The 25,611-nt window shown below is 50.4% G+C and overlaps 1 protein-coding gene across 1 annotated transcript in view; it reads left to right on the top strand.

The window, feature by feature from the left end:
* Positions 1-25,611, top strand: part of OBSCN (obscurin, cytoskeletal calmodulin and titin-interacting RhoGEF) — a 636,219-nt gene that overhangs the window by 43,468 nt on the left and 567,140 nt on the right. The window contains exons 17-29 of the mRNA XM_073561015.1: positions 989-1,264; positions 3,983-4,249; positions 4,537-4,806; positions 12,488-12,754; positions 12,921-13,187; positions 14,996-15,108; positions 15,303-15,456; positions 17,779-17,940; positions 18,132-18,236; positions 19,003-19,269; positions 22,547-22,816; positions 23,870-24,136; positions 24,206-24,472. Of these exons, the coding sequence (XP_073417116.1) occupies positions 989-1,264; positions 3,983-4,249; positions 4,537-4,806; positions 12,488-12,754; positions 12,921-13,187; positions 14,996-15,108; positions 15,303-15,456; positions 17,779-17,940; positions 18,132-18,236; positions 19,003-19,269; positions 22,547-22,816; positions 23,870-24,136; positions 24,206-24,472 (2,952 nt within the window). The remainder of the gene's footprint in view (positions 1-988; positions 1,265-3,982; positions 4,250-4,536; positions 4,807-12,487; positions 12,755-12,920; positions 13,188-14,995; positions 15,109-15,302; positions 15,457-17,778; positions 17,941-18,131; positions 18,237-19,002; positions 19,270-22,546; positions 22,817-23,869; positions 24,137-24,205; positions 24,473-25,611) is intronic.

Below are 25,611 nucleotides of genomic sequence, written 5' to 3' on the forward strand. Positions count from 1 at the left end.
CGGATTTGGTAGATGGGGACACGCTGAAGCTTCTCACAGCTGATGATGTCAAGTCCTGGTATTCTAGCTATATATATAATTGCCTTAAATTGTCCATCATCCAATTCCATCTGGATGACCCCGAATCCCACAATCCACTTCTCCGCACCGGAAGTACGCTGAGCGCCATTTTGGTACACCCAAGTGATGCCGCTCGGATCCAGGACGCAGCTGTGATCCCGACGGCCGTTGGAATCACAGCCGCCACTGGGATCCCGGCCACTGCGCATGTGTGAATTCAGTTGCTCTATCTGTTCGTTTATGAACTGAGTCACAGCATGTCATTGCTGTGATGCACCTGCCAGCAGACTCTGCATTGGTGTACATAATAAAAAAAAAGGACTCTGAATCGGTGTACTTAAAAAAAAAAAAAAAAAGGTTACACTTACAGCCTGTCACTGGATCTAAAACATACACATTACAGTGTGTCACTGGACCTAAAACAATACACGTTGTACATAAAAAAAAAAAAGGTAAAGCATCTCCGTGCACCTACAGCTTGTTGTACTGAAAAAATACACATTACAGCGTGTCGCGCCGGAACCCCCCGCCGCCGCCCCAACCCGTCACCGGACCTCCCCGCCACCGCTGCTGGACCCCCCCCACCGGACCCGCCGCTGTCTGCCCACCCACCTCCGTCACATTGTATGTCATTCATTGGATGAGCTTCTTATTGTCCTAGGGCGTTCCTTCATCTACTGTGTCCCACACTGCCTGGTCATTGTCACTGGTTTATTTCATATGTCTTTAATTGTAACTGTGTGTCTGGATTTTTGTCCATTTGTTAAAATTTGTAAAACTTTAATAAAAATTTACAGTTTAAAAAAAAAAATAGTGATCTATGTTTAGGACCTCGGGTGAGAAGTGGGATCGGTCTTGTGGAACATCTACGCTGCAGCCCTTCATGTGTGACTCTCAGATATGAGATCTTTATTTTGTTTTATCTTAGAACCAGAAGCCAAATTCCTGAAGAAGTCTGAACAGAAAGAAGCCATCATTGTACAAGAACACAAGGACATCTCCCTGCTGACCTCTGTCCACCCCCACAACGCTCAGGTCAAATGGTCGAAAGATGGTGCCGAACTGAGCGCTTCCAAAAAGTACCAGATATCTGCAGATGGCGCGTCCAGGACTCTCACTGTGAAAACTGCTGAAAGCAACGACAGTGGAGTGTACACCTGCAGCACTGGAAGTGACAAGCAGGAGTTCCGGGTACAAGTCAAAGGTTAGACATCATCTCATAGATCCGGACGCCTCCTCCCTTATCTTCTATGTGTCCGGACGCCTCCTCCCTTATCTCCTATGAGTCCGGACGCCTCCTCCCTTATCTTCTATGAGTCCGGACGCCTCCTCCCTTATCTCCTATGAGTCCGGACGCCTCCTCCCTTATCTTCTATGAGTCCGGACGCCTCCTCCCTTATCTCCTATGAGTCCGGACGCCTCCTCCCTTATCTTCTATGTGTCCGGACGCCTCCTCCCTTATCTCCTATGAGTCCGGACGCCTCCTCCCTTATCTTCTATGAGTCCGGACGCCTCCTCCCTTATCTCCTATGAGTCCGGACGCCTCCTCCCTTATCTCCTATGAGTCCGGACGCCTCCTCCCTTATCTTCTATGTGTCCGGACGCCCCTCCTCCCTTATCTCCTATGAGTCCGGACGCCTCCTCCCTTATCTTCTATGAGACCGGACGCCTCCTCCCTTATCTCCTATGTGTCCGGACGCCTCCTCCCTTATCTCCTATGTGTCCGGACGCCTCCTCCCTTATCTCCTATGAGTCCGGACGCCTCCTCCCTTATCTCCTATGAGTCCGGACGCCTCCTCCCTTATCTCCTATGTGTCCGGACGCCTCCTCCCTTATCTCCTATGTGTCCGGACGCCTCCTCCCTTATCTTCTATGAGTCCGGACGCCTCCTCCCTTATCTCCTATGAGTCCGGACGCCTCCTCCCTTATCTCCTATGTTTCCGGACGCCTCCTCCCTTATCTCCTATGAGTCCGGACGCCTCCTCCCTTATCTTCTATGAGTCCGGACGCCTCCTCCCTTATCTCCTATGAGTCCGGACGCCTCCTCCCTTATCTCCTATGTTTCCGGACGCCTCCTCCCTTATCTCCTATGAGTCCGGACGCCTCCTCCCTTATCTCCTATGAGTCCGGACGCCTCCTCCCTTATCTCCTATGAGTCCGGACGCCTCCTCCCTTATCTTCTATGTGTCCGGACGCCTCCTCCCTTATCTCCTATGAGTCCGGACGCCTCCTCCCTTATCTTCTATGAGTCCGGACGCCTCCTCCCTTATCTCCTATGAGTCCGGACGCCTCCTCCCTTATCTTCTATGAGTCCGGACGCCTCCTCCCTTATCTCCTATGAGTCCGGACGCCTCCTCCCTTATCTTCTATGTGTCCGGACGCCTCCTCCCTTATCTCCTATGAGTCCGGACGCCTCCTCCCTTATCTTCTATGAGTCCGGACGCCTCCTCCCTTATCTCCTATGAGTCCGGACGCCTCCTCCCTTATCTCCTATGAGTCCGGACGCCTCCTCCCTTATCTTCTATGTGTCCGGACGCCCCTCCTCCCTTATCTCCTATGAGTCCGGACGCCTCCTCCCTTATCTTCTATGAGACCGGACGCCTCCTCCCTTATCTCCTATGTGTCCGGACGCCTCCTCCCTTATCTCCTATGTGTCCGGACGCCTCCTCCCTTATCTCCTATGAGTCCGGACGCCTCCTCCCTTATCTCCTATGAGTCCGGACGCCTCCTCTCTTATCTCCTATGTGTCCGGACGCCTCCTCCCTTATCTCCTATGTGTCCGGACGCCTCCTCCCTTATCTTCTATGAGTCCGGACGCCTCCTCCCTTATCTCCTATGAGTCCGGACGCCTCCTCCCTTATCTCCTATGTTTCCGGACGCCTCCTCCCTTATCTTCTATGAGTCCGGACGCCTCCTCCCTTATCTTCTATGAGTCCGGACGCCTCCTCCCTTATCTCCTATGAGTCCGGACGCCTCCTCCCTTATCTCCTATGTTTCCGGACGCCTCCTCCCTTATCTCCTATGAGTCCGGACGCCTCCTCCCTTATCTCCTATGAGTCCGGACGCCTCCTCCCTTATCTCCTATGAGTCCGGACGCCTCCTCCCTTATCTCCTATGAGTCCGGACGCCTCCTCCCTTATCTCCTATGTGTCCGGACGCCTCCTCCCTTATCTCCTATGTGTCCGGACGCCTCCTCCCTTATCTCCTATGTGTCCGGACGCCTCCTCCCTTATCTTCTATGAGTCCGGACGCCTCCTCCCTTATCTCCTATGAGTCCGGACGCCTCCTCCCTTATCTCCTATGTTTCCGGACGCCTCCTCCCTTATCTCCTATGAGTCCGGACGCCTCCTCCCTTATCTCCTATGAGTCCGGACGCCTCCTCCCTTATCTCCTATGAGTCCGGACGCCTCCTCCCTTATCTCCTATGAGTCCGGACGCCTCCTCCCTTATCTCCTATGAGTCCGGACGCCTCCTCCCTTATCTCCTATGAGTCCGGACGCCTCCTCCCTTATCTCCTATGAGTCCGGACGCCTCCTCCCTTATCTCCTATGAGTCCGGACGCCTCCTCCCTTATCTCCTATGAGTCCGGACGCCTCCTCCCTTATCTCCTATGTGTCCGGACGCCTCCTCCCTTATCTCCTATGTGTCCGGACGCCTCCTCCCTTATCTCCTATGTGTCTGGACGCCTCCTCCCTTATCTACTATGAGTCCGGACGCCTCCTCCCTTATCTCCTATGAGTCCGGACGCCTCCTCCCTTATCTCCTATGAGTCCGGACGCCTCCTCCCTTATCTCCTATGAGTCCGGACGCCTCCTCCCTTATCTCCTATGTGTCCGGACGCCTCCTCCATTATCTTCTATGAGTCTGGACAATAATGCCTTTATCTTCCTTGAATTTCTCTCTGATGTTTTCTCCTTACCAGAAATCCCTGTGAAGTTTATGAAGAAGCTGGAGGCTGTAACTGGAGAGATCGGCTCGTCTGTCACATTAACCTGTGAGCTGAGCCAGTCCAAGGGCAATGTGACCTGGAGAAGAAATGGACAAGAGATCAAAGCGAGCAAGCGAATCCAGATCCAGTCTGAAGGAAGCAAACGAAACCTGACGATCTCCCAGCTGAAGGCGGAGGATGGAGGGGAGTATTCCTGTGAATCTAGAGATGAGAAAACCATTGCACAGCTCACAACCAAAGGTGCCGATACTGTTACTGCATATGTTGTTTTTTTGGATATGGGGTAGTCTCTCCTCTTTCCTCATTGATTCATGATCTGCCATCAGGATCGATTTGTGTCTGTGAAGTCCCGAGGGTCATGCGGCCTGGATGACGGATCTTTAGTCATTATTTAGCAGATCTTTCGTAATGCACAAACTGCGATGTCTCATGTTCTCTCACATGTGGCCCCTGGCCCTTGTTGTAGATGTCCTTATGGTTTTCCTGCACATCTATCACCTACTAATCTGCTGCTCCTCTGCCCACAGCGCCACGTGTGGTTAAATTCACCACAGAGCTGAGTAACGTGGTGATGGAAGAGGGAGCGGAGGCCACATTTAAATGCACCGTATCCCCAGATGATGCTGCGGTGACCTGGTACAGAAACGGTGCCAAGATAGAAGAGAGCAATAAACACAAGATCAGTAAGAAAGGAGCCATCCACAGTCTGAACATCGGCTACCTGACCCCGCAGGATGCCGCGGAAATCACTGCCGATGCTGAAGGAGTGAAAACCACAGCCAGCCTGAAGGTCCGAGGTGAGAAAGACTGTGCGCGGCCCAGACAGGCTGTGCGCGGCCCAGACAGGCTGTGCGCGGCCCAGACAGGCTGTGCGCGGCCCAGACAGGCTGTGCGCGGCCCAGACAGGCTGTAAACCCTTTTTCCTTCAGTCATCCATACCCTTATACACTGGGCTCAGTACAGTACACAGTGTATAAGTACACTTCATAGTCCACTATATAGTATAATGCACCACATAGTCCTTCAAATAGTATAATCTACTCCCCATTGTCCTCCATATACAGTGGGTACGGAAAGTATTCAGACCCCTTTAAAGTTTTCACTCTTTGTTTCATTGCAGCCATTTGGTAAATTCAGTAAAGTTCATTTTTTCCTTATTAATGTACTCTGCACCCCATCTTGAATGAAAAAAACAGAAATGTAGAAATTTCTGTAAATTTATTAAGAAAGAAAACCTGATATCTCACATGGTCATAAGTATTCAGCCCCTTTGCTCAGTATTGAGTAGACGCACCTTTTGAGCTAGTACAGCGATGAGTCTTCTTGGGAATGAGGCCACAAGTTTCTCACCCCTGGATTTGGGGATCCTCGGCCATTCTTCCTTGCAGATCCTCTCCAGTTCCGTCAGGTTGGATGGTGAACGTTGGTGCACAGCCATTTTCAGGTCTCTCCGGAGATGCTCAATTGGGTTTAGGTCAGGGCTCTGGCTGGGCCAGTCAAGAATGGTCAGAGTTTTTCTCAAGCCACTCCTTTGTTATTTTAGCTGTGTGCTTAGGGTCATTGTCTTGTTGGAAGGTGAACCTTCGGCCAAGTCTGAGGTCCAGAGCTCTCTGGAAGAGGTTTCCATCCAGGATATCTCTGTACTTGGCCACATTCATGTTTCCTTCAATGGCAACCAGTCGTCCTGTCCCTGCAGCTGAAAAACACCCCCATAGCATGATGCTGCCACCACCATGTTTCACTGTTGGGATTGTATTGGGCAGGTGATGAGCAGTGCCTGGTTTTCTCCACACATACCGCTTAGAATTATCACCAAAAAAGTCTATCTTCGTCTCATCAGACCAGAGAATCTTACTTCTCATAGTCTGGGAGTCCTTCACAAGCTTTTTAGCAAACTCTATGCAGGCTTTCATATGTCTTGCTGTTGTGAGTTCATTTTCCCCTCCGTCACTGAGGCCTGGTGAACTCCCTATTCTAGTGAAGGAAGGTAGTGAGCCTGATTATCAGGCACCTGGGACTAATGAAGACGATTGGCTGAGTGGAGTCACTGACTGGATTTAAGGCAGCCTACGCCCTTTCTGCCCTGCGGGTGATTTCTCTGTGGACTCTTGGACACCAGTCTGATTCCTGCTCTCCTAAAGCTAAGTTTTCTGTTTTGCCTTTTTGCATCTAAGATTTGTTTTTGTTTTTCTTGCTTTTTGGATTCTGCCACTCCCTGCTGGAGTGTGCAGTGTTCCTTGAGCTCTGTCTTCTGAAAGTACCTGAGTGCTGATTTAGTTTTGAAGCTTAGTTGCTTCAGGGCCATTTTTATATCAGCTTGTTGGCTTTTGTCTCTGATAGGGTTTTGGCAGATTGCAGACAGCAGCCTTCCTATCCGTTCCTATCTAGGTAGTTTTTGGGCCCCGTCTTTGCTCAGCCTGTCTTTCTGTCTGTGTAAGTGTTTTCATCTTGCTTCACCGTCATTATATGTGGGGGGCTGCCTATTGCTTTGGGGTCTGCTCTGGGGCAGTTAGATTTCCCCTTTCCTTCTTTAGGCCTATGTATCTCTCCGGCTGTGATCGAGGGGTCTAGGTCATCGTAGGAACCCCCCACGGCTACTGCTAGTTGTGTTGATAGGTTCAGGGGTCTGCAATCTGATAGTTGCCAACTTCTCTGGTTTTCAGGACTTAGCTAGCATTTCTGTTTTTGCCTCATACGGTGACTCAGTCATAACACCTGGCACTGAGGAGAGGCTTCCGTTGAGCCAATCTGCCATAAAGGCCCGACTGGTGGAGGGTTGCAGTGATGGATGAGTTTGTGGAACTTCCTCCCATCTCCATACTGCATCTGTGGAGCTCAGCCACAGTGATCTTGGGGTTCTTCTTTACCTGTCACCAAGGCTCTTCTCCCACGATTGCTCAGTTTGGCTGGACAGCCAGGTCTAGGAAGACTTCTGGTGGTCCCAAACGTCTTCCATTTAAGAATTATGGAGGCCTCTGTGCTCTTAGGAACCTTGAGTACTGCAGAAATTCTTATGTAACCTTGGCTAGCTCTATGCCTTGCCACAATTCTGTCTCTGAGCTCCTTGGCCAGTTCCTTTGGCCTCATGATTCTCCTTTGGTCTGACATGCACTGTGAGCTGTGAAGTCTTATATAGACAGGTGTGCGCCTTTACAAATCAAGTCCTGTCAGTTTAATTACACACAGCTGGATTCCAATGAAGGAGTAGAACCATCTCAAGGAGGATCACAAGGAAATGGACAGCATGTGACTTACATATGAGGGTCTGAGCAAAGGGGCTGAATACTTATGACCATGTGAGATTTCAGTTTTTCTTTTTTATTAAATTTGCAAACATTTCTACATTTCTGTTTTTTTCCATCAAGATGGGGTGCAGAGTGTACATTAATGAGGAAAAAATGAACTTTTTTGAATTTACCAAATGGCTGCAATAAAACAAAGAGTGAAAAATTTTAAGGGGTCTGAATACTTTCCGTACCCTCTGTAGTATAATGTACCCCCATATTGTATAATGCACTTCCCCTCGTCCTCTAAATATTATAATTAACTCGCTCTGAGCACCCGCACATCTCAGCACAGTGGGTGCCATTTAATGACATCATGGCGCCCCCTGTGTTGAGACAATTGATGCAAAGAAATAATGATGGGGGAGGAATCCTCAGCTGACGTTCCCTCTTTCATAAATGCAGTTAATTGGTTTTACATCAGAGATGCCGATCCAGTTGAACATGTGATGATGGGTGGGGGGCCTGGTGCTGGCACCTTGTCTGATAGCAGCCATGTGGCAGTGCATGGAGACCATGTCTCCCTTCTCTGATGGAGAGGTTACCTTTTTTTGGTGCTTTGCATTCTGATACAGTTAAAAGTAGCATAGCTCCAGTGGGGCCCCTCAGAGTCCGAGGTGATCGCACTCTGCCCCCCGGTAGCTATGCTGCTGATGGGCCAGATGGACGAAATATGGATCGGATAGATTATACAAGTATATTGACTGTATAAATTATATACAGACCAAGTGTTACATACGGGTGGGATAGATATACACAGAACAGATTATATAGACGCCGTAGATTACAATAAGATGTCTGCACACACTGAATGGATCAGGATTAAACAGTAGGAGACATCGGCGCATTAGGGTCTTATCCGATGGACACAAATTTCATTCAATTCAGATTGCACTAACCTGATAGATCTATTGGTAAGGCCTATAGATCTCAATGAGGATTCCAGCTGCAGCAGATCCACGGGTCCTCAAGACACCGTATCAGATATGACAAGATAGAGGGTTTTGTGGATATAATCTGCGCTGCCGATAACGATAATAAAGTCAAGGTGTTCAAATAGACGAAAGTGGTTTAATTCAACGCGTTTCAAGGTTCAACTGACCTCTTCCTCAGGACATAACCACAGGTGTCACAAGTTGTGGTTATGTCCTGAGGAAGAGGTCGTTTCAAACTTGAAACGCGTTGAATTAAACCATATCATTATTATTGGCAGCGCGGACTATATCCACAAAATCCTCTATCTTGTCACACTGAATGCATGGCATATAACATGGATTACTGTATAGCATATAATTACTGTTTATACACGGATGGCACAAAAATTGGCCAATTTAGGAGAGTCACTGGCCACCACAAGGCGACTGCTCCCTGGTGGGACCCTAAACCTAATATTCATCAGATATGTCTCTCCCAGGATAAAAGATACAAATGTAAAGTGCAACCTAAATGGTTGCCCCCTTGCTGCTCTCCTGTTGACCTCCTCACTATTCACCTTACTTCACCTCTTGTGTTGTCACTTCCTGTTCTCTCACCCAACCACTCCCTCACTGCTCCCCTGTCCACACCTCACTTCTCGGCCGGCCATAACCTCTCTGATTGTCCTGCCACTCCCTCACTGCTCCACTGTCCACATCTCACTGCTCGGCCGGCCATAACCTCTCTGATTGTCCTGCCACTTCTTCACTGATCACCTGTCCACACCTCACTGCTCGGCCGGCCATAACCTCTCTGATTGTCCTGCCACTCCCTCACTGATCATCTGTCCACACCTCACTGCTCGGCCGGCCATAACCTCTCTGATTGTCCTGCCACTCCCTCACTGATCACCTTTCCACACCTCACTGCTCGGCCAGCCATAACCTCTCTGATTGTCCTGCCACTTCTTCACTGATCACCTGTCCACACCTCACTGCTCGGCCGGCGATAACCTCTCTGATTGTCCTGCCACTTCTTCACTGATCACCTGTCCACACCTCACTGCTCGGCCGGCCATAACCTCTCTGATTGTCCTGCCACTCCCTCACTGATCACCTGTCCACACCTCACTGCTCGGCCGGCCATAACCTCTCTGATTGTCCTGCCACTCCCTCACTGATCATCTGTCCACACCTCACTGCTCGGCCGGCCATAACTTCTCTGATTGTCCTGCCACTTCTTCACTGATCACCTGTCCACACCTCACTGCTCGGCCGGCCATAACCTCTCTGATTGTCCTGCCACTTCTTCACTGATCACCTGTCCACACCTCACTGCTCGGCCGGCCATAACCTCTCTGATTGTCCTGCCACTCCCTCACTGATCACCTTTCCACACCTCACTGCTCGGCCAGCCATAACCTCTCTGATTGTCCTGCCACTTCTTCACTGATCACCTGTCCACACCTCACTGCTCGGCCGGCGATAACCTCTCTGATTGTCCTGCCACTTCTTCACTGATCACCTGTCCACACCTCACTGCTCGGCCGGCCATAACCTCTCTGATTGTCCTGCCACTCCCTCACTGATCACCTGTCCACACCTCACTGCTCGGCCGGCCATAACCTCTCTGATTGTCCTGCCACTCCCTCACTGATCATCTGTCCACACCTCACTGCTCGGCCGGCCATAACTTCTCTGATTGTCCTGCCACTTCTTCACTGATCACCTGTCCACACCTCACTGCTCGGCCGGCCATAACCTCTCTGATTGTCCTGCCACTTCTTCACTGATCACCTGTCCACACCTCACTGCTCGGCCGGCCATAACCTCTCTGATTGTCCTGCCACTCCCTCACTGATCATCTGTCCACACCTCACTGCTCGGCCCGCCATAACCTCTCTGATTGTCCTGCCACTCCCTCACTGATCATCTGTCCACACCTCACTGCTCGGCCCGCCATAACCTCTATGATTGTCCTGCCTCTCCATCACTGCTCCCCTGTCCACACCTCACTGCTCGGCCAGCCATAACCTCTCTGATTGTCCTGCCTCTCCATCACTGCTCCCCTGTCCACACCTCACTGCTCGGCCCGCCATAACCTCTCTGATTGTCCTGCCCCTCCCTCACTGATCATCTGTCCACACCTCACTGCTCGGCCCACCATAACCTCTCTGATTGTCCTGCCACTCCCTCACTGCTCCCTTGTCCACACCTCACTGCTCGGCTGACCATAACCTCTCTGATTGTCCTGCCACTCCCTCACCGATCACCTGTCCACACCTCACTGCTCGGCCGGCCATAACCTCTCTGATTGTCCTGCCACTCCCTCACCGATCACCTGTCCACACCTCGCTGCTCGGCCGGCCATAACCTCTCTGATTGTCCTGCCACTCCCTCACCGATCACCTGTCCACACCTCGCTGCTCGGCCGGCCATAACCTCTCTGATTGTCCTGCCACTCCCTCACCGATCACCTGTCCACACCTCACTGCTCGGCCGGCCATAACCTCTCTGATTATCCTGCCACTCCCTCACCGATCACCTGTCCACACCTCACTGCTCGGCCGGCCATAACCTCTCCGATTGTCCTGCCACTCCCTCACCGATCACCTGTCCACACCTCGCTGCTCGGCCGGCCATAACCTCTCTGATTGTCCTACACTCCCTCACTGATCACCTGTCCACACCTCGCTGCTCGGCCAGCCATAACCTCTCTGTTTGTCATGCCCCTCCCTCACTGATCACCTGTCCACAACTCACTGCTCGGCAGGCCATAACCTCTCTGATTGTCCTGCCATTCCCTCAATGATCACCTGTCCACACCTCACTGCTCGGCCGGCCATAACCTCTCTGATTGTCCTGCCATTCCCTCAATGATCACCTGTCCACACCTCACTGCACGACCGGCCATAATCTCTCTGATTGTCCTGCCACTCCCCCACTGCTCCCCTGTCCACACCTCACTGCTCGGCCGGCCATAACCTCTCTGATTGTCCTGCCCCTCCCTCACTGCTCCCCTGTCCACACCTCACTGCTCGGCCGGCCATAACCTCTCTGATTATCCTGCCACTCCCTCACTGCTCCCCTGTCCATTCCTTGCTGCTCGACCGGCCATAACCTCTCTGATTGTCCTGCCACTCCCTTACTGCTCCCCTGTCCACACCTCACTGCTCGGCCATCCATAACCTCTCTGATTGTCCTGCCCCTCCCTCACTGCTCCCCTGTCCATTCCTTGCTGCTCGACCGGCCATAACCTCTCTAATTGTCCTGCCACTCCCCCACTGCTCCCCTGTCCACACCTCACTGCTCGGCCATCCATAACCTCTCTGATTGTCCTGCCACTCCCTCACTGCTCCCCTGTCCACACCTCACTGTTCGGTCGACCAAAACCTTCTCTGATTGTCCTGCCACTCCCTTACTGCTCCCCTGTCCACACCTCGCTGCTCGGCCGGCCATAACCTCTCTGATTGTCCTGCCACTCCCTCACTGATCACCTGTCCACATCTCGCTGCTCGGCCGGTCATAACCTCTCTGATTGTCCTGCCTCTCCCTCACTGATCAGCTGTCCACACCTCACTGCTCGGCCGGCCATAACCTCTCTGATTGTCCTGCCCCTCCCTCACTGCTCCCCTGTCCATTCCTCGCTGCTCGACCGGCCATAACCTCTCTGATTGTCCTGCCACTCCCTTACTGCTCCCCTGTCCACACCTCGCTGCTCGGCCGGCCATAACCTCTCTGATTGTCCTGCCACTCCCTCACTGCTCCCCTGTCCAATCCTCGCTGCTCGACCGGCCATAACCTCTCTGATTGTCCTGCCACTCCCTTACTGCTCCCCTGTCCACACCTCGCTGCTCGGCCGGCCATAACCTCTCTGATTGTCCTACCACTCCCTCACCGATCACCTGTCCACACCTCACTGCTCGGCCGGCCATAACCTCTCTGATTGTCCTACACTCCCTCACCGATCACCTGTCCACACCTCGCTGCTCGGCCAGCCATAACCTCTCTGTTTGTCATGCCCCTCCCTCACTGATCACCTGTCCACACCTCACTGCTTGGCCGACCATAACCTCTCTGATTGTCCTGTCACTCCCTCACTGCTACCTTGTCCACACCTCACTGCTCGGCCGGCCATAACCTCTCTGATTGTCCTGCCATTCCCTCAATGATCACCTGTCCACACCTCGCTGCTCGGCCAGCTATACCCTCTCTGATCCTCCTACCGCTCCCTCATTGCTCTCCTGACCACTCCGCTCATTGGTCACTTTCTATTGTAGAGGCCCCTGTGGTTTTTAAGAAGAAGTTGGAAGCTATCACCATAGAAGAGAGACAGAACGTCTGCCTGGAGGTTGAGCTCTCAAAACCCTCCAAAGACGTGAAATGGATGAAGAACGGCGTTGTCCTACAGTCCGGAAACAATATCGAGATCAAGTGTGAAGGATGTAAGCACATCCTCATCCTGAAGAATGTCACATTCGCTGATCGTGGGCTATATGGCTGCGAGAGTCTTGAAGATTCCACACAAGCCAAGCTCAACGTGGAGAGTAAGTATCTGCATAGTTGTATCTAGACCCCAGACTTTTTTATTATTGACCTTTGGTCATTTCAGGAAGAAAACAAGTTAATTCCAAGTGCTGCATGGAGTAAAATGTTTCGATATGTTATTATCCCAAACAACCTCCCATCAAATGTTTTACTTTTTATCCACAGTGCGCCAGGTGAAGCTGGTCAGGGGTCTCCGGAATGTGGAAGTCCGTGAGAAGGATTCAGCCACCTTTGAGCTGGAGCTCTCACATGAAGATGTTGAGGGGTCCTGGATGAAGGATGGGGTGATGGTTAAACCTTCTGAATCTTGCAAGATTATAGTGAAAGGCAAAAAGCATGGACTTGTCCTGTCATCCATAAAGAGGGAAGATGCCGGAACAGTCACCTACAAATCCGAAGGAATCCAGGCATCGGCCAAACTCACCGTGAAAGGTAAAACCTGTAAAATTATAATGAAGAGCACCATGGTTTCAGATAGGAGCAATGTAGGTCCTGAGTCTTAAAACAGAGCCATACACCTGAGAAATAACAGAGCCGTACACCTGAGAAATAACAGAGCCATACGCCTCAGAAATAACAGAGCCTTACACCCGAGAAATAACAGAGCCATACACCTGAGAAATAACAGAGCCATACACCTGAGAAATAACAGAGCCATACACCTGAGAAATAACAGAGCCGTACAATTGAGAAATAACAGAGCCATACACCTGAGAAATAACAGAGCCATACACCTGAGAAATAACAGAGCCACACACCTGAGAAATAACAGAGCCATACACCTGAGAAATAACAGAGCCACACACCTGAGAAATAACAGAGCCACACACCTGAGAAATAACAGAGCCGTACACCTGAGAAATAACAGAGCCATACACCTGAGAAATAACAGAGCCAGACACCTGAGAAATAACAGAGCCATACACCTGAGAAATAACAGAGCCACACACCTGAGAAATAACAGAGCCATACACCTGAGAAATAACAGAGCCATACACCTGAGAAATAACTGAGCCAGACACCTGAGAAATAACTGAGCCGTACACCTGAGAAATAACAGAGCCGTACACCTGAGAAATAACAGAGCCATACACCTGAGAAATAACAGAGCCATACACCTGAGAAATAACAGAGCCATACACCTGAGAAATAACAGAGCCATACACCTGAGAAATAACAGAGCCGTACACCTGAGAAATAACAGAGCCGTACACCTGAGAAATAACAGAGCCGTACACCTGAGAAATAACAGAGCCCTACACCTGAGAAATAACAGAGCCCTACACCTGAGAAATAACAGAGCTATACACCTGAGAAATAACAGAGCCGTACACCTGAGAAATAACAGAGCCGTACACCTGAGAAATAACTGAGCCAGACACCTGAGAAATAACAGAGCCATACACCTGAGAAATAACAGAGCCACACACCTGAGAAATAACAGAGCTATACACCTGAGAAATAACAGAGCCATACACCTGAGAAATAACAGAGCTATACACCTGAGAAATAACAGAGCCATACACCTGAGAAATAACAGAGCCATACACCTGAGAAATAACAGAGCCGTACACCTGAGAAATAACAGAGCCGTACACCTGAGAAATAACAGAGCCAGACACCTGAGAAATAACAGAGCCATACACCTGAGAAATAACAGAGCCACACACCTGAGAAATAACAGAGCTATACACCTGAGAAATAACAGAGCCATACACCTGAGAAATAACAGAGCTATACACCTGAGAAATAACAGAGCCATACACCTGAGAAATAACAGAGCCATACACCTGAGAAATAACAGAGCCACACACCTGAGAAATAACAGAGCTATACACCTGAGAAATAACAGAGCCATACACCTGAGAAATAACAGAGCTATACACCTGAGAAATAACAGAGCCATACACCTGAGAAATAACAGAGCCATACACCTGAGAAATAACAGAGCCATACACCTGAGAAATAACAGAGCCATACACCTGAGAAATAACAGAGCCATACACCTGAGAAATAACAGAGCCATACACCTGAGAAACACTAGCATTTCTGCCGGTGCCATACTTCATTATCTTCCATTTAGCACTTTTGCATTTTTGATGTTATGACCTTGATAAGGAATCAACTGTTGCTAATGTGGATGAGTCTGCCGGTCACCTGCAGCAGCAATGTCACCCTCCGTTTACCCTGAAGGCGGCCATGATTATCCAGTTATATGACAGTTGTCTTTCTGTTGCCAGAGCCTCCAGTACAAATCACTCATCCACTACAAAACATGACAGTGGAGGAGAGGGACAAGGTGACGCTTGAATGTGAAGTATCGCGGGCGAATGCAGAGGTGAAGTGGCTGAAGGTAAATTGGCGCTTTACTCACTGGCCTGACCGTTCCTACCAGTGTCTCCTTACTGGTGGATTTGAGCTTTGTGCCTCATCACTTGGTCATGAGCAGTATCGGGGACCCTGGGCTGTCACTGGCCGGACAGTCAGCACCGCACTGACTGACGCCACATGTAACTACACCGAACCTCGTATGTTCTGTCATTTCAGGATGGATCCGAGCTGCGGCCGAGCAAGAAGATCACAATCATTTCCCAAAGTAACAAACGCAACCTCACCATCCACAAGTGTGAATATGATGACAAGGGGACGTACGTCTGTGACGCCGGTGATGACAAAAGCTCCGCCCAGCTGACCGTGCGAGGTGAATGAGCCAATCATGGTGAAGATGTGTGAGTGTATATGTGACCACCCCAACATGAGCCCCCTGCTGCTGTACCGCCATCATAGGTAGGGGAGGCAATAAAAGAACATTCTAGAAAATGTGAGTGCAGCTCTGGAAGATAATACAGGATGTAACTCAGGATTAGTAATGTATGTACACAGTGACTGCACCAGCAGAATAGTGAGTGCAACTCTGGGGTATAATACAGGATGTAACTCAGGATCAGTAATGTAATGTATGTACACAGTGACTGCACCAGCAGAATAGTGAGTGCAGCTCTGGAAGATAATACAGGATGTAACTCAGGATTAGTAATGTATGTACACAGTGACTGCACCAGCAGAATAGTGAGTGAAGCTCTGGAGTATAATACACGATGTAACTCAGAATCAGTAATGTAATGTATGTACACAGTGACTGCACCAGCAGAATAGTGAGTGCAGCTCTGGAGTATAATACAGGAGGTAACTCAGGATCAGTAATGTATGTACACAGTGACTGCACCAGCAGAATAGTGAGTGCAGCTCTGGGGTATAATACAGGAGGTAACTCAGGATCAGTAATGTATGTACACAGTGACTGCACCAGCAGAATAGTGAGTGCAGCTCTGGGGTATAATACAGGAGGTAACTCAGGATCAGTAATGTAATGTATGTACACAGTGACTGCACCAGCAGAATAGTGAGTGCAGCTCGAGAGTATAATACAGAATGTAACTCAGGATCAGTAATGTAATGTATGTACACAGTGACTGCAGCAGCAGAATAGTGAGTGCAGCTCTGGAGTATAATACAGGATATAACTCAGGATCAGTAATGTATGTACACAGTGACTGCACCAGCAGAATAGTGAGCGCAGCTCTGGAGTATAATACAGGAGGTAACTCAGGATCAGTAATGTATGTACACAGTGACTGCACCAGCAGAATAGTGAGTGCAGCTCTGGAGTATAATACAGGAGGTAACTCAGGATCAGTAATGTAATGTATGTACACAGTGACTGCACCAGCAGAATAGTGAGTGCAGCTCTGGGGTATAATACAGGATGTAACTCAGGATCAGTAATGTAATGTATGTACACAGTGACTGCACCAGCAGAATAGTGAGTGCAGCTCTGGAGTATAAAACTGGAGGTAACTCAGGATCAGTAATGTATGTACAGAGTGACTGCACCATCAGAATAGTGAGTGCAGCTCTGGGGTATAATACAGGAGGTAACTCAGGATCAGTAGTGGAATGTATGTACACAGTGATTGCACCAGCAGAATAGTGAGTGCAGCTCTGGGGTATAATACAGGATGTAACTCAGGATCAGTAATGTATGTACACAGTGACTGCACCAGCAGAATAGTGAGTGCAGCTCTGGAGTATAATACAGGATGTAACTCAGGATCAGTAATGTAATGTATGTACACAGTGACTGCACCAGCAGAATAGTGAGTGGAGATCTGGGGTATAATACAGGATGTAACTTAGGATCAGTAATGTAATGTATGTACACAGTGACTGCACCAGCAGAATAGTGAGTGCAGCTCTGGAGTATAATACAGGATGTAACTCAGGATCAGTAATGTATGTACACAGTGACTGCACCAGCAGAATAGTGAGTGCAGCTCTGGGGTATAATACAGGATGAAACTCAGGATCAGTAATGTATGTACACAGTGACTGCACCTGCAGAATAGTGAGTGCAGCTCTGGAGTATAATACAGGATGTAACTCAGGATCAGTAATGTATGTACACAGTGACTGCACCAGCAGAATAGTGAGTGCAGCTCTGGGGTATAATACAGGATGTAACTCAGGATCAGTAATGTATGTACACAGTGACTGCACCAGCAGAATAGTGAGTGCAGCTCTGGGGTATAATACAGGATGTAACTCAGGATCAGTAATGTATGTACACAGTGACTGCACCAGCAGAATAGTGAGTGCAGCTCTGGAGTATAATACAGGATGTAACTCAGGATCAGTAATGTAATGTATGTACACAGTGACTGCACCAGCAGAATAGTGAGTGCAGCTCTGGAGTATAATACAGGATGTAACTCAGGTTCAGTAATGTAATGTACACAGTGACTGCACCAGCAGAATAGTGAGTGCAGCTCTGGAGTATAATATGTGGTTTGTGTAGACAGTGACCCTGCTGTATGGTGAGATAAGATGACGTCACCTGACAGATCTTCTCGTCCTGTGAGGTCTCGGGGTGCTTTGCCCGTGTTATAGCAGGATGCGCTGCTCAGCCATGTGATCTCATTTGATGTTGTGCCTTCTGCCATTCACCCGTCTTCTTCGTCCACAGCTCGGGACATCCGCTTCATTAAGCCTTTGCTGGACCTGGATGTGATGGAGAAGGAGTCGGCTTCATTCATATGTCAGATTTCTCATGATGACGTCCAGACTCAGTGGTACAAAAATGGTGCAAAACTGAAGGCAGGAGACAATGTGAAGCTGCGCCAGGAGGGTGAGTGCTGCCAGGAGCCAATAAATCGTCAGGTCACCATGTAGATCAGCGTCCTCCATTCCCCCCTGCTCTGGGCTCCAGAGTTCCCCTGATCCTCTGCAGTCTGCAGATCTGGGTCCTGTAGGATCTGGTTGTGATGAAGAGTTTCCTTCACCATCTTCGCGCTCAATCGCTGCGGTTTTTCATTCTAGGACGGACGTTCTCATTGACCTTCAAGAGTGTCCAGGCCGAAGATGCCGGAGAAATCAAACTGGTGGCGGAAAGTGCAGAATGCTGTGCCAGCCTGCGCATCAGAGGTGGGTACGGGGCCCCTCCACATCCTCAGGGGCCATTCAACTGATCCTGAGATTCTGTACTCACACTCCTGTCACCTCCAGAGCTGCAGTCACTATTCTGCTGTTACATTGTGTCTTATCCTCCAGTCACCTCCAGAGCGGCAGTCACTATTCTGCTGTTACATCATGTCTTATCCTCCAGTCACCTCCAGAGCGGCAGTCACTATTCTGCTGTTACATCATGTCTTATCCTCCAGAGCGGCAGTCACTATTCTGCTGTTACATCATGTCTTATCCTCCAGAGCGGCAGTCACTATTCTGCTGTTACATCATGTCTTATCCTCCAGTCACCTCCAGAGTGGCAGTCACTATTCTGCTGTTACATCGTGTCTTATCCTCCAGTCACCTCCAGAGCGGCACTCACTATTCTGCTGTTACATCATGTCTTATCCTCCCGTCACCTCCAGAGCGGCACTCACTATTCTGCTGTTACTTTGTGTCTTATTCTCCAGTCACCTCCAGAGCTGCTCTCACTATTCTGCTGTTACATCATGTCTTATCCTCCAGTCACCTCCAGAGCGGCAGTCACTATTCTGCTGTTACATTGTGTCTTATCCTCCAGTCACCTCCAGAGCTGCAGTCACTATTCTGCTGTTACCTCATGTCTTATCCTCCAGTCACCTCCAGAGCTGCACTCACTATTCTGATTCTATCATTGATTTCCCTGTAGTGAGCCAAGTTTTATAATAATATTAACCCTCGCAGTGACTCGTCCTTCTTATTTCAGAACTTCCAGTGAAAATTACGAAGCCGCTGCGGGATAAGATCGCTATAGAGAAGCATCGGGCATTCCTGGAGTGCCAAGTATCCCGCGCCAGCGCCGACGTCACATGGTACAAGAAGGACAAAGTCTTACAGGCGGGGGACCGCTACGAGATCGTGAGTCAGGGGGTCTACAGGAAGCTAATCATCAACGAGGTGGAGTTTACGGATGAGGACACCTACACGTGTGACGCTGGAGATGACAAGACCGCGGCCAAACTGCTGATAGAGGGTGACACCTATCTATCTACCTCTCTATTCTCTAACTGTCTCGGTGTCCCTCTCTTTCCATGTCCCTCTCTCTCTTTCTCTCTCGCTATCAAGTCAATTCAAATGGGCTTTAATGGCAGGACTAAATACATGTTAGTATGTACCTCTCTCTCTGTGTCCCCCTCTCTCGCTCTTTCTCTGTCTCTTTTACTCTTTCTGTCTCTCTCTCTCTGTGTCCTTTTCTCCGTTCACTCTCTCTGTTTCTCTCTCTTACTCCCTGTCTCCCTCTTCCTCTCTGTCCTTCTCTATCTGTCTCTTTGTCTCCCTCTTTCTCTATGTCTCTTGCTCTCTCCGGGCAGCTCTCTCTTGCTCTCATTGGGTCACTCTGTGTGTCTCTTGCTCTCTCTGTGTCCCCCTCTCTCGCTCTTTCTCTGTCTCTCTCTCTCTGTCTCTCTCTCTCTCTCTGTGTCTTTTTCTCCGTTCACTCTCTATCTGTTTCTCTCTCTTACTCTCTGTCTCCCTCTTCCTCTCTGTCCTTCTCTATCTGTCTCTTTGTCTCCCTCTTTCTCTATGTCTCTTGCTCTCTCCGGGCAGCTCTCTCTTGCTCTCACTGGGTCGCTCTGTGTATCTCTTGCTCTCTCTGTGTCCCCCTCTCTCGCTCTTTCTCTGTCTCTTTTACTCTCTCTGTCTCTCTCTCTCTCTCTGTGTCCTTTTCTCCGTTCACTCTCTATCTGTTTCTCTCTCTTACTCTCTGTCTCCCTCTTCCTCTCTGTCCTTCTCTATCTGTCTCTCTGTCTCCCTCTTTCTCTATGTCTCTTGCTATCTCCGGGCAGCTCTCTCTTGCTCTCTCTGTGTCCCCCTCTCTCGCTCTTTCTCTGTATCTTTTACTCTCTCTGTCTCTCTCTCTCTCTCTGTGTCCTTTTCTCCGTTCACTCTCTATCTGTTTCTCTCTCTTACTCTCTGTCTCCCTCTTCCTCTCTGTCCTTCTCTATCTGTCTCTCTGTCTCCCTCTTTCTCTATGTCTCTTGCTCTCTCCGGGCAGCTCTCTCTTGCTCTCTCTGTGTCCCCCTCTCTCGCTCTTTCTCTGTATCTTTTACTCTCTCTGTCTCTCTCTCTCTCTCTGTGTCCTTTTCTCCGTTCACTCTCTATCTGTTTCTCTCTCTTACTCTCTGTCTCCCTCTTCCTCTCTGTCCTTCTCTATCTGTCTCTCTGTCTCCCTCTTTCTCTATGTCTCTTGCTCTCTCCGGGCAGCTCTCTCTTGCTCTCTCTGTGTCCCCCTCTCTCGCTCTTTCTCTGTATCTTTTACTCTCTCTGTCTCTCTCTCTCTCTCTCTGTGTCCTTTTCTCCGTTCACTCTCTATCTGTTTCTCTCTCTTACTCTCTGTCTCCCTCTTCCTCTCTGTCCTTCTCTATCTGTCTCTTTGTCTCCCTCTTTCTCTATGTCTCTTGCTCTCTCCGGGCAGCTCTCTCTTGCTCTCACTGGGTCGCTCTGTGTATCTCTTGCTCTCTCTGTGTCCCCCTCTCTCGCTCTTTCTCTGTCTCTTTTACTCTCTCTGTCTCTCTCTCTCTCTGTGTCCTTTTCTCCGTTCACTCTCTATCTGTTTCTCTCTCTTACTCTCTGTCTCCCTCTTCCTCTCTGTCCTTCTCTATCTGTCTCTTTGTCTCCCTCTTTCTCTATGTCTCTTGCTCTCTCCGGGCAGCTCTCTCTTGCTCTCTCTGTGTCCTCCTTTCTGTTGGCGGGCTCGGAGATTTAGTTTTCGTCGTCTCACCTGCATGATTTGCGGCTGCTAGACAGCTTGAATCCATGTGTGGAATGCCTGTTTGTTAGGCTGAATACATGTGGAGATTCCCTGTCTACAAGTCGCAGATCATGCAGCTGAGACGATGAAAACGAGATCTCCGAGCCCGCCAAACACTCGGAGGACACCCGAGCATGCCCGCTCATCACTAGCAGAGATGTGGTTTGGCTTTTTCTTTCAGAGGATGGCTTTGTGGTTGTACGGTGTGGTACGCTTCTCTCAGAGTGGCGTTGTTTGGGTCTCTGTGTTTTTTATTTGTGGCCATTCTTAGGGTCTTCCGTATGGTCTTACATTCTTTGACAAACCAGTTGTTGGGGTTTTGTTTACTCGGCCTCCTGTTGATGCTTCTTTTCAGGTCGGACATTTCTGCCATGGCATAGAGAATGTCGTTGAGGTCTCTTACCGCTGGGTGTACTCCTTCTGGGCTAAGTTCATACACGTTATTGTGGAAACGTTGGAGCTTCTCCTTGGTCTATGGTCTGTTGATGGCATCTTTATATTTTGAGGCTGACATCTTGGACCATTTGAAGGATGGTGGCAAGCTAAAGAGGCCGGTCTTTTGCGGGGTTTGTGAGGGTGATTTGTTTGTGGATGTGATGTATAGGAGCAGTTGGTTGTGTGGGGTGACTATAAGGGCACCAGTATTTGTAGGGTCCATATCTGTGATGGCATAGTCTACCACACTGCTGCCCACATGGGAGTTTAGGGTATGTCTTCCCAATGAGTCTCCCTTGGTGCGGCCATTGAGGATACGAAGTCCAAGGCTTTGGCCTAGATTCAACAGTGTTCAGCCGCTTGTATTAGCTGAGCAGTCGTAGCTGTTCCTGTGAGTGTGCACTGGGTTGTCACAGTCGGTATCTGCTCCAAATGTATAGATGTTTCCATCATTGGTCAGGTAGTCTCTTTCCCTTCCCGTTCTTGCATTGAGATCTCCATAGATGAGAACGTTGCCCAGAGTCTGGAAGTCGGCAGCTTCAGTCTTTAGGGTCCAAAAGCTGTCTGGGTCCTTCTCTCTGTATCTCTTGCTCTCGTTCTGTCTTTCTCTTTTGCTCTCTCTGTGTCCCTCTCTCTCTCCTTCTCTTGCTTGCTCTCTCCCTCTGTGTCCCTCTCTATCTCTCACTGTCCTTCTCTCTGTATCTCTTGCTCTTTTTCTCTTTTGCTCTGTGTCCCTCTCTATCTCTTGCTCTCTCTGTCCCTCTCCCTCTTCCTCTGTGTCCCTCTTTATCTGTGTCTGTTGCTCTCACTCTCTTGCTCTTTCTGTCCCTCTCTATCTCTTGCTTTCTCTGTGTTGCTTTCTCTTGCTCTGTGTCCCTCTCTCTCTCCCTCTGTGTCCCTCTCTATCTCTCACTGTCCTTCTCTCTGTATCTCTTTCTCTCGCTCTGTCTTTCTCTCTTGCTCTCTCTGTGTCCCTCTCTCTCTTCCTCTCTTGCTCGCTCTTTCTCTTTTGCTCTCTCTTTGTTCCTCGCTCTCTTATATTTGTCCATCTTTTAACTATGTACAGAACAATCCATCAATATCGTCAGTGAATTGAGTGATGTTGAGGTGACGGAGCCGGAGCCGGCGACATTCAAGTGTGTGACATCCATTGTGTCAGTGAAACCTCCGAAGTGGGTCCTGGGAGGTGAAGTTCTGCAGGAAGGAAAAGACGTCGGCATAGAACAGGAGGGGACGGTGCACCACCTCACCTTGAGGAAGACGTCCCCGGAGATGAGCGGCGCCATCCAGTTTCATATTGGGAAATCCAAGTCAACCGCTAACTTGGTAGTGAAAGGTGAGTTTGATTCACTCATCTCCTCTGCCTCAGTGGGCGCCCGTTTCCTCCTGGTCCGCCTGCCTGGTCCGTCTGAGGGGCGCCTGCCTGGTCCGTCTGAGGGGCGCCTGCCTGGTCCGTCTGAGGGGCGCCTGCCTGGTCCGTCTGAGGGGCGCCTGCCTGGTCCGTCTGAGGGGCGCCTGCCTGGTCCGTCTGAGGGGCGCCTGCCTGGTCCGTCTGAGGGGCGCCTGCCTGGTCCGTCTGAGGGGCGCCTGCCTGGTCCGTCTGAGGGGCGCCTGCGTGGTCCGTCTGAGGGGCACCTGCGTGGTCCGTTTGAGGGGCGCGTGCCTGGTCCGTCTGAAGGGCGCGTGCCTGGTCCGTCTGAAGGGCGCGTGCCTGGTCCGTCTGAGGGGCGCATGCCTGGTCCGTCTGAGGGGCGCGTGCCTGGTCCGTCTGAGGGGCGCGTGCCTGGTCCGTCTGAGTGGCGCCTGCCTGGTCCGTCTGAGGGGCGCCTGCCTGGTCCGTCTGAGGGGCGCCCGTCTGGTTCGTCTGAGGGGCGCCCATCTCTTCTGTCTGAGGGGCGCCCCTCTCTTCCGTCTCAGGGGCGCCTGTCTCCTCTCTCTGAATGGTGCCCGTCTGTCTGAGTGGCGCCCATGTCTTCTGCTTGAAGGGCGCCCATCTAAGGATGCTTGTTTCCTCCGTCTGAGGGGCGCCAGTCTCTTCTGCCTGAGGTGGCTTGTCTCTTCTGCCTGAGGGGCACCCATCTTCTCCATCTGAGGGGCGCCCATCTCTTCTGCCTGAGGTGTGCCCGTGTCTTCTGCCTAAGGGCTCCGATCTTCTCCATCTGAGGGGCACCTATCCCTCTGAGGAGTGCCGTCTCTTCTGCTAGAGGGGAGCCCGTCTCTTCTGCCTGTGGAACGCCCGTCTCCTCAATCTGAGGGGCGCCTGTCCATCTCAGGGGCGCCCGTCTCTTCTGCCTGTGGAACGCCCGTCTCTTCTACCTGAGGGGCGTCTATCCGTCTTAGTGGCGCCTGTCTCTTCTGCCCAGGATTCTGACTTGTTTTTCTCTTCCAGAAATTCCAGTGCAGGTGACTCAGAAGCTGGAGGATAAGTCGGTCGTCGAGCGTCAGTCCGTCCTCTTTTCCTGTGGGTTCCGGCCTCCTCCTAAGTTTGTGGAGTGGTTCAAGGGGAAGACGCTAATCGAAGCCTCAGACAGATGTAGAGTGAAACAGGAGCGTGGCACTGCAGAGCTGAGGATCGTGAAGGTGACTCCTGAGGATGGCGGCACATACACGTGTAAAGGTGGGACAGCCCAGACTTCAGCCACACTCACTGTTCAAGGTAAGTAATAGATTAGTGGCGGTTGGAGCTTTGTAGTGGTCACTTCATTATCTTCCCACAACTCTGCAGCTCGTGACGTGAAAGTGCTTAAGCCGCTGACCAATGTGAAGGTGGAGGAGGAGAGCTGCGCTGTGTTCTCCTGTGAGCTCTCGCATGAGGATGAGGAGGTGGAATGGTTCCTGAATGACACACTGCTCTACACGAACAACTACAATGACATCAAGAAGGTCAGCGGCTGCCACACCCTCACCCTGAAACAAGTGGCTGCCCAGGACTCAGGCACTGTCAGCCTCAAGACCCAAAAGCTGACACTCAGTGCAGAGCTGAAGGTCATAGGTAGGTGGAGTGATGAAAGAAGTGGTAGGGAATAGGAGGCTGGAGTTGAGGTAGAGGAAGATGGAGGGAAAAAGGTGGGAGAGGAAGGTGGAGGTGTGAGAGGAAAACAGGGGGAGGGCTAAGGCGGGAGATAGGAAGGTGGAGGGAGGAAGGCAGAGATGAGTTAAGGGAGGCGGGAGAATACGGTGGAGGAACAGTAGAGGCAGAGGAAGATGGCGAGAAAAAGTGTGGAAGAGGAAGGTGGAGGTGTGGGAGTAAAACATGAGGAGGGATGCGGAGGGAGATAGGAAGGTGGAGGGAGGAAGGCAGAAGTAAGTGAATGGAGGCAGGAGAGGAAGGTGAAGTTAGAGTAGGGGAAGATGGAGGGGAAAAGGTGGGGAAAGGAAGGAGGAAGATGTAGGGAAAAGGCAGATGTAAATGAAGGGAGGCTGTAGAGGAAGTTGGAGGTAGAGTAAAGGTAGAAGACAGAGAGAAAAAGGTGGAGAGGGGAATGCTGAAGGCAGATGGAGGAGGAAAGTGGTAGAATGAAGGTAGAGGGAAAAAGGTGGGGAGAGGAAGGTGGAGATATGGGACGAATACATGGGGAGGGATGCAGAGGGAGATAGGAAGTGGAGAGAGGAAGGTGGAGGGAGAGAGAAAGGTGGTGGGAGGAAGGCAGGGGGAGCTGGTGAGAAGAAAGAGGGGAGGGTTGAAGGCAGGAAGGCTGAGAGAGGAGGAAGTATGGGGAATGAAGGTGTAGGGTAAAAAGGTGGGAAGAGGAAAGTGGAGATGTGGGAGGTAGGAAAATAGTAGAGGGGGATGGCTGAAGGCAGAGGAAGAAGAAAGGTGAGAGAATGAAGGTGGAGGACAGCAGGCAAAAAAGGAAGTTTGTGGAGCAAGGAAGGAGACGGAGGGAAAAAGGTGGCGAAAGGAAGATGAAGGCATGGGAAGTAATGCGGAGGGACGAAGTTGGACAGAGGAAGGTAAGGGAAATAGAAGGCAGAAGCTCAAAAGTGGCGGGAAAAAGATGGTGGGGGGAAGCTTGAGGGGAGAAAGGCTGATGGTAAATAAGGCTGAGGGAGGTGAGGAAATGAAGGTGGAGGAAGGCAGGCTGAAAAATAAAGTTGAAGCAAGGCAGACAGAAGTGGATGGGAATGGGA

Source organism: Dendrobates tinctorius, unplaced genomic scaffold, assembly GCF_039654945.1.
Source record: "Dendrobates tinctorius isolate UK_male_01 unplaced genomic scaffold, ASM3965494v1 ptg000311l, whole genome shotgun sequence".
NCBI classification, from domain to species: Eukaryota; Metazoa; Chordata; class Amphibia; order Anura; family Dendrobatidae; genus Dendrobates; species Dendrobates tinctorius.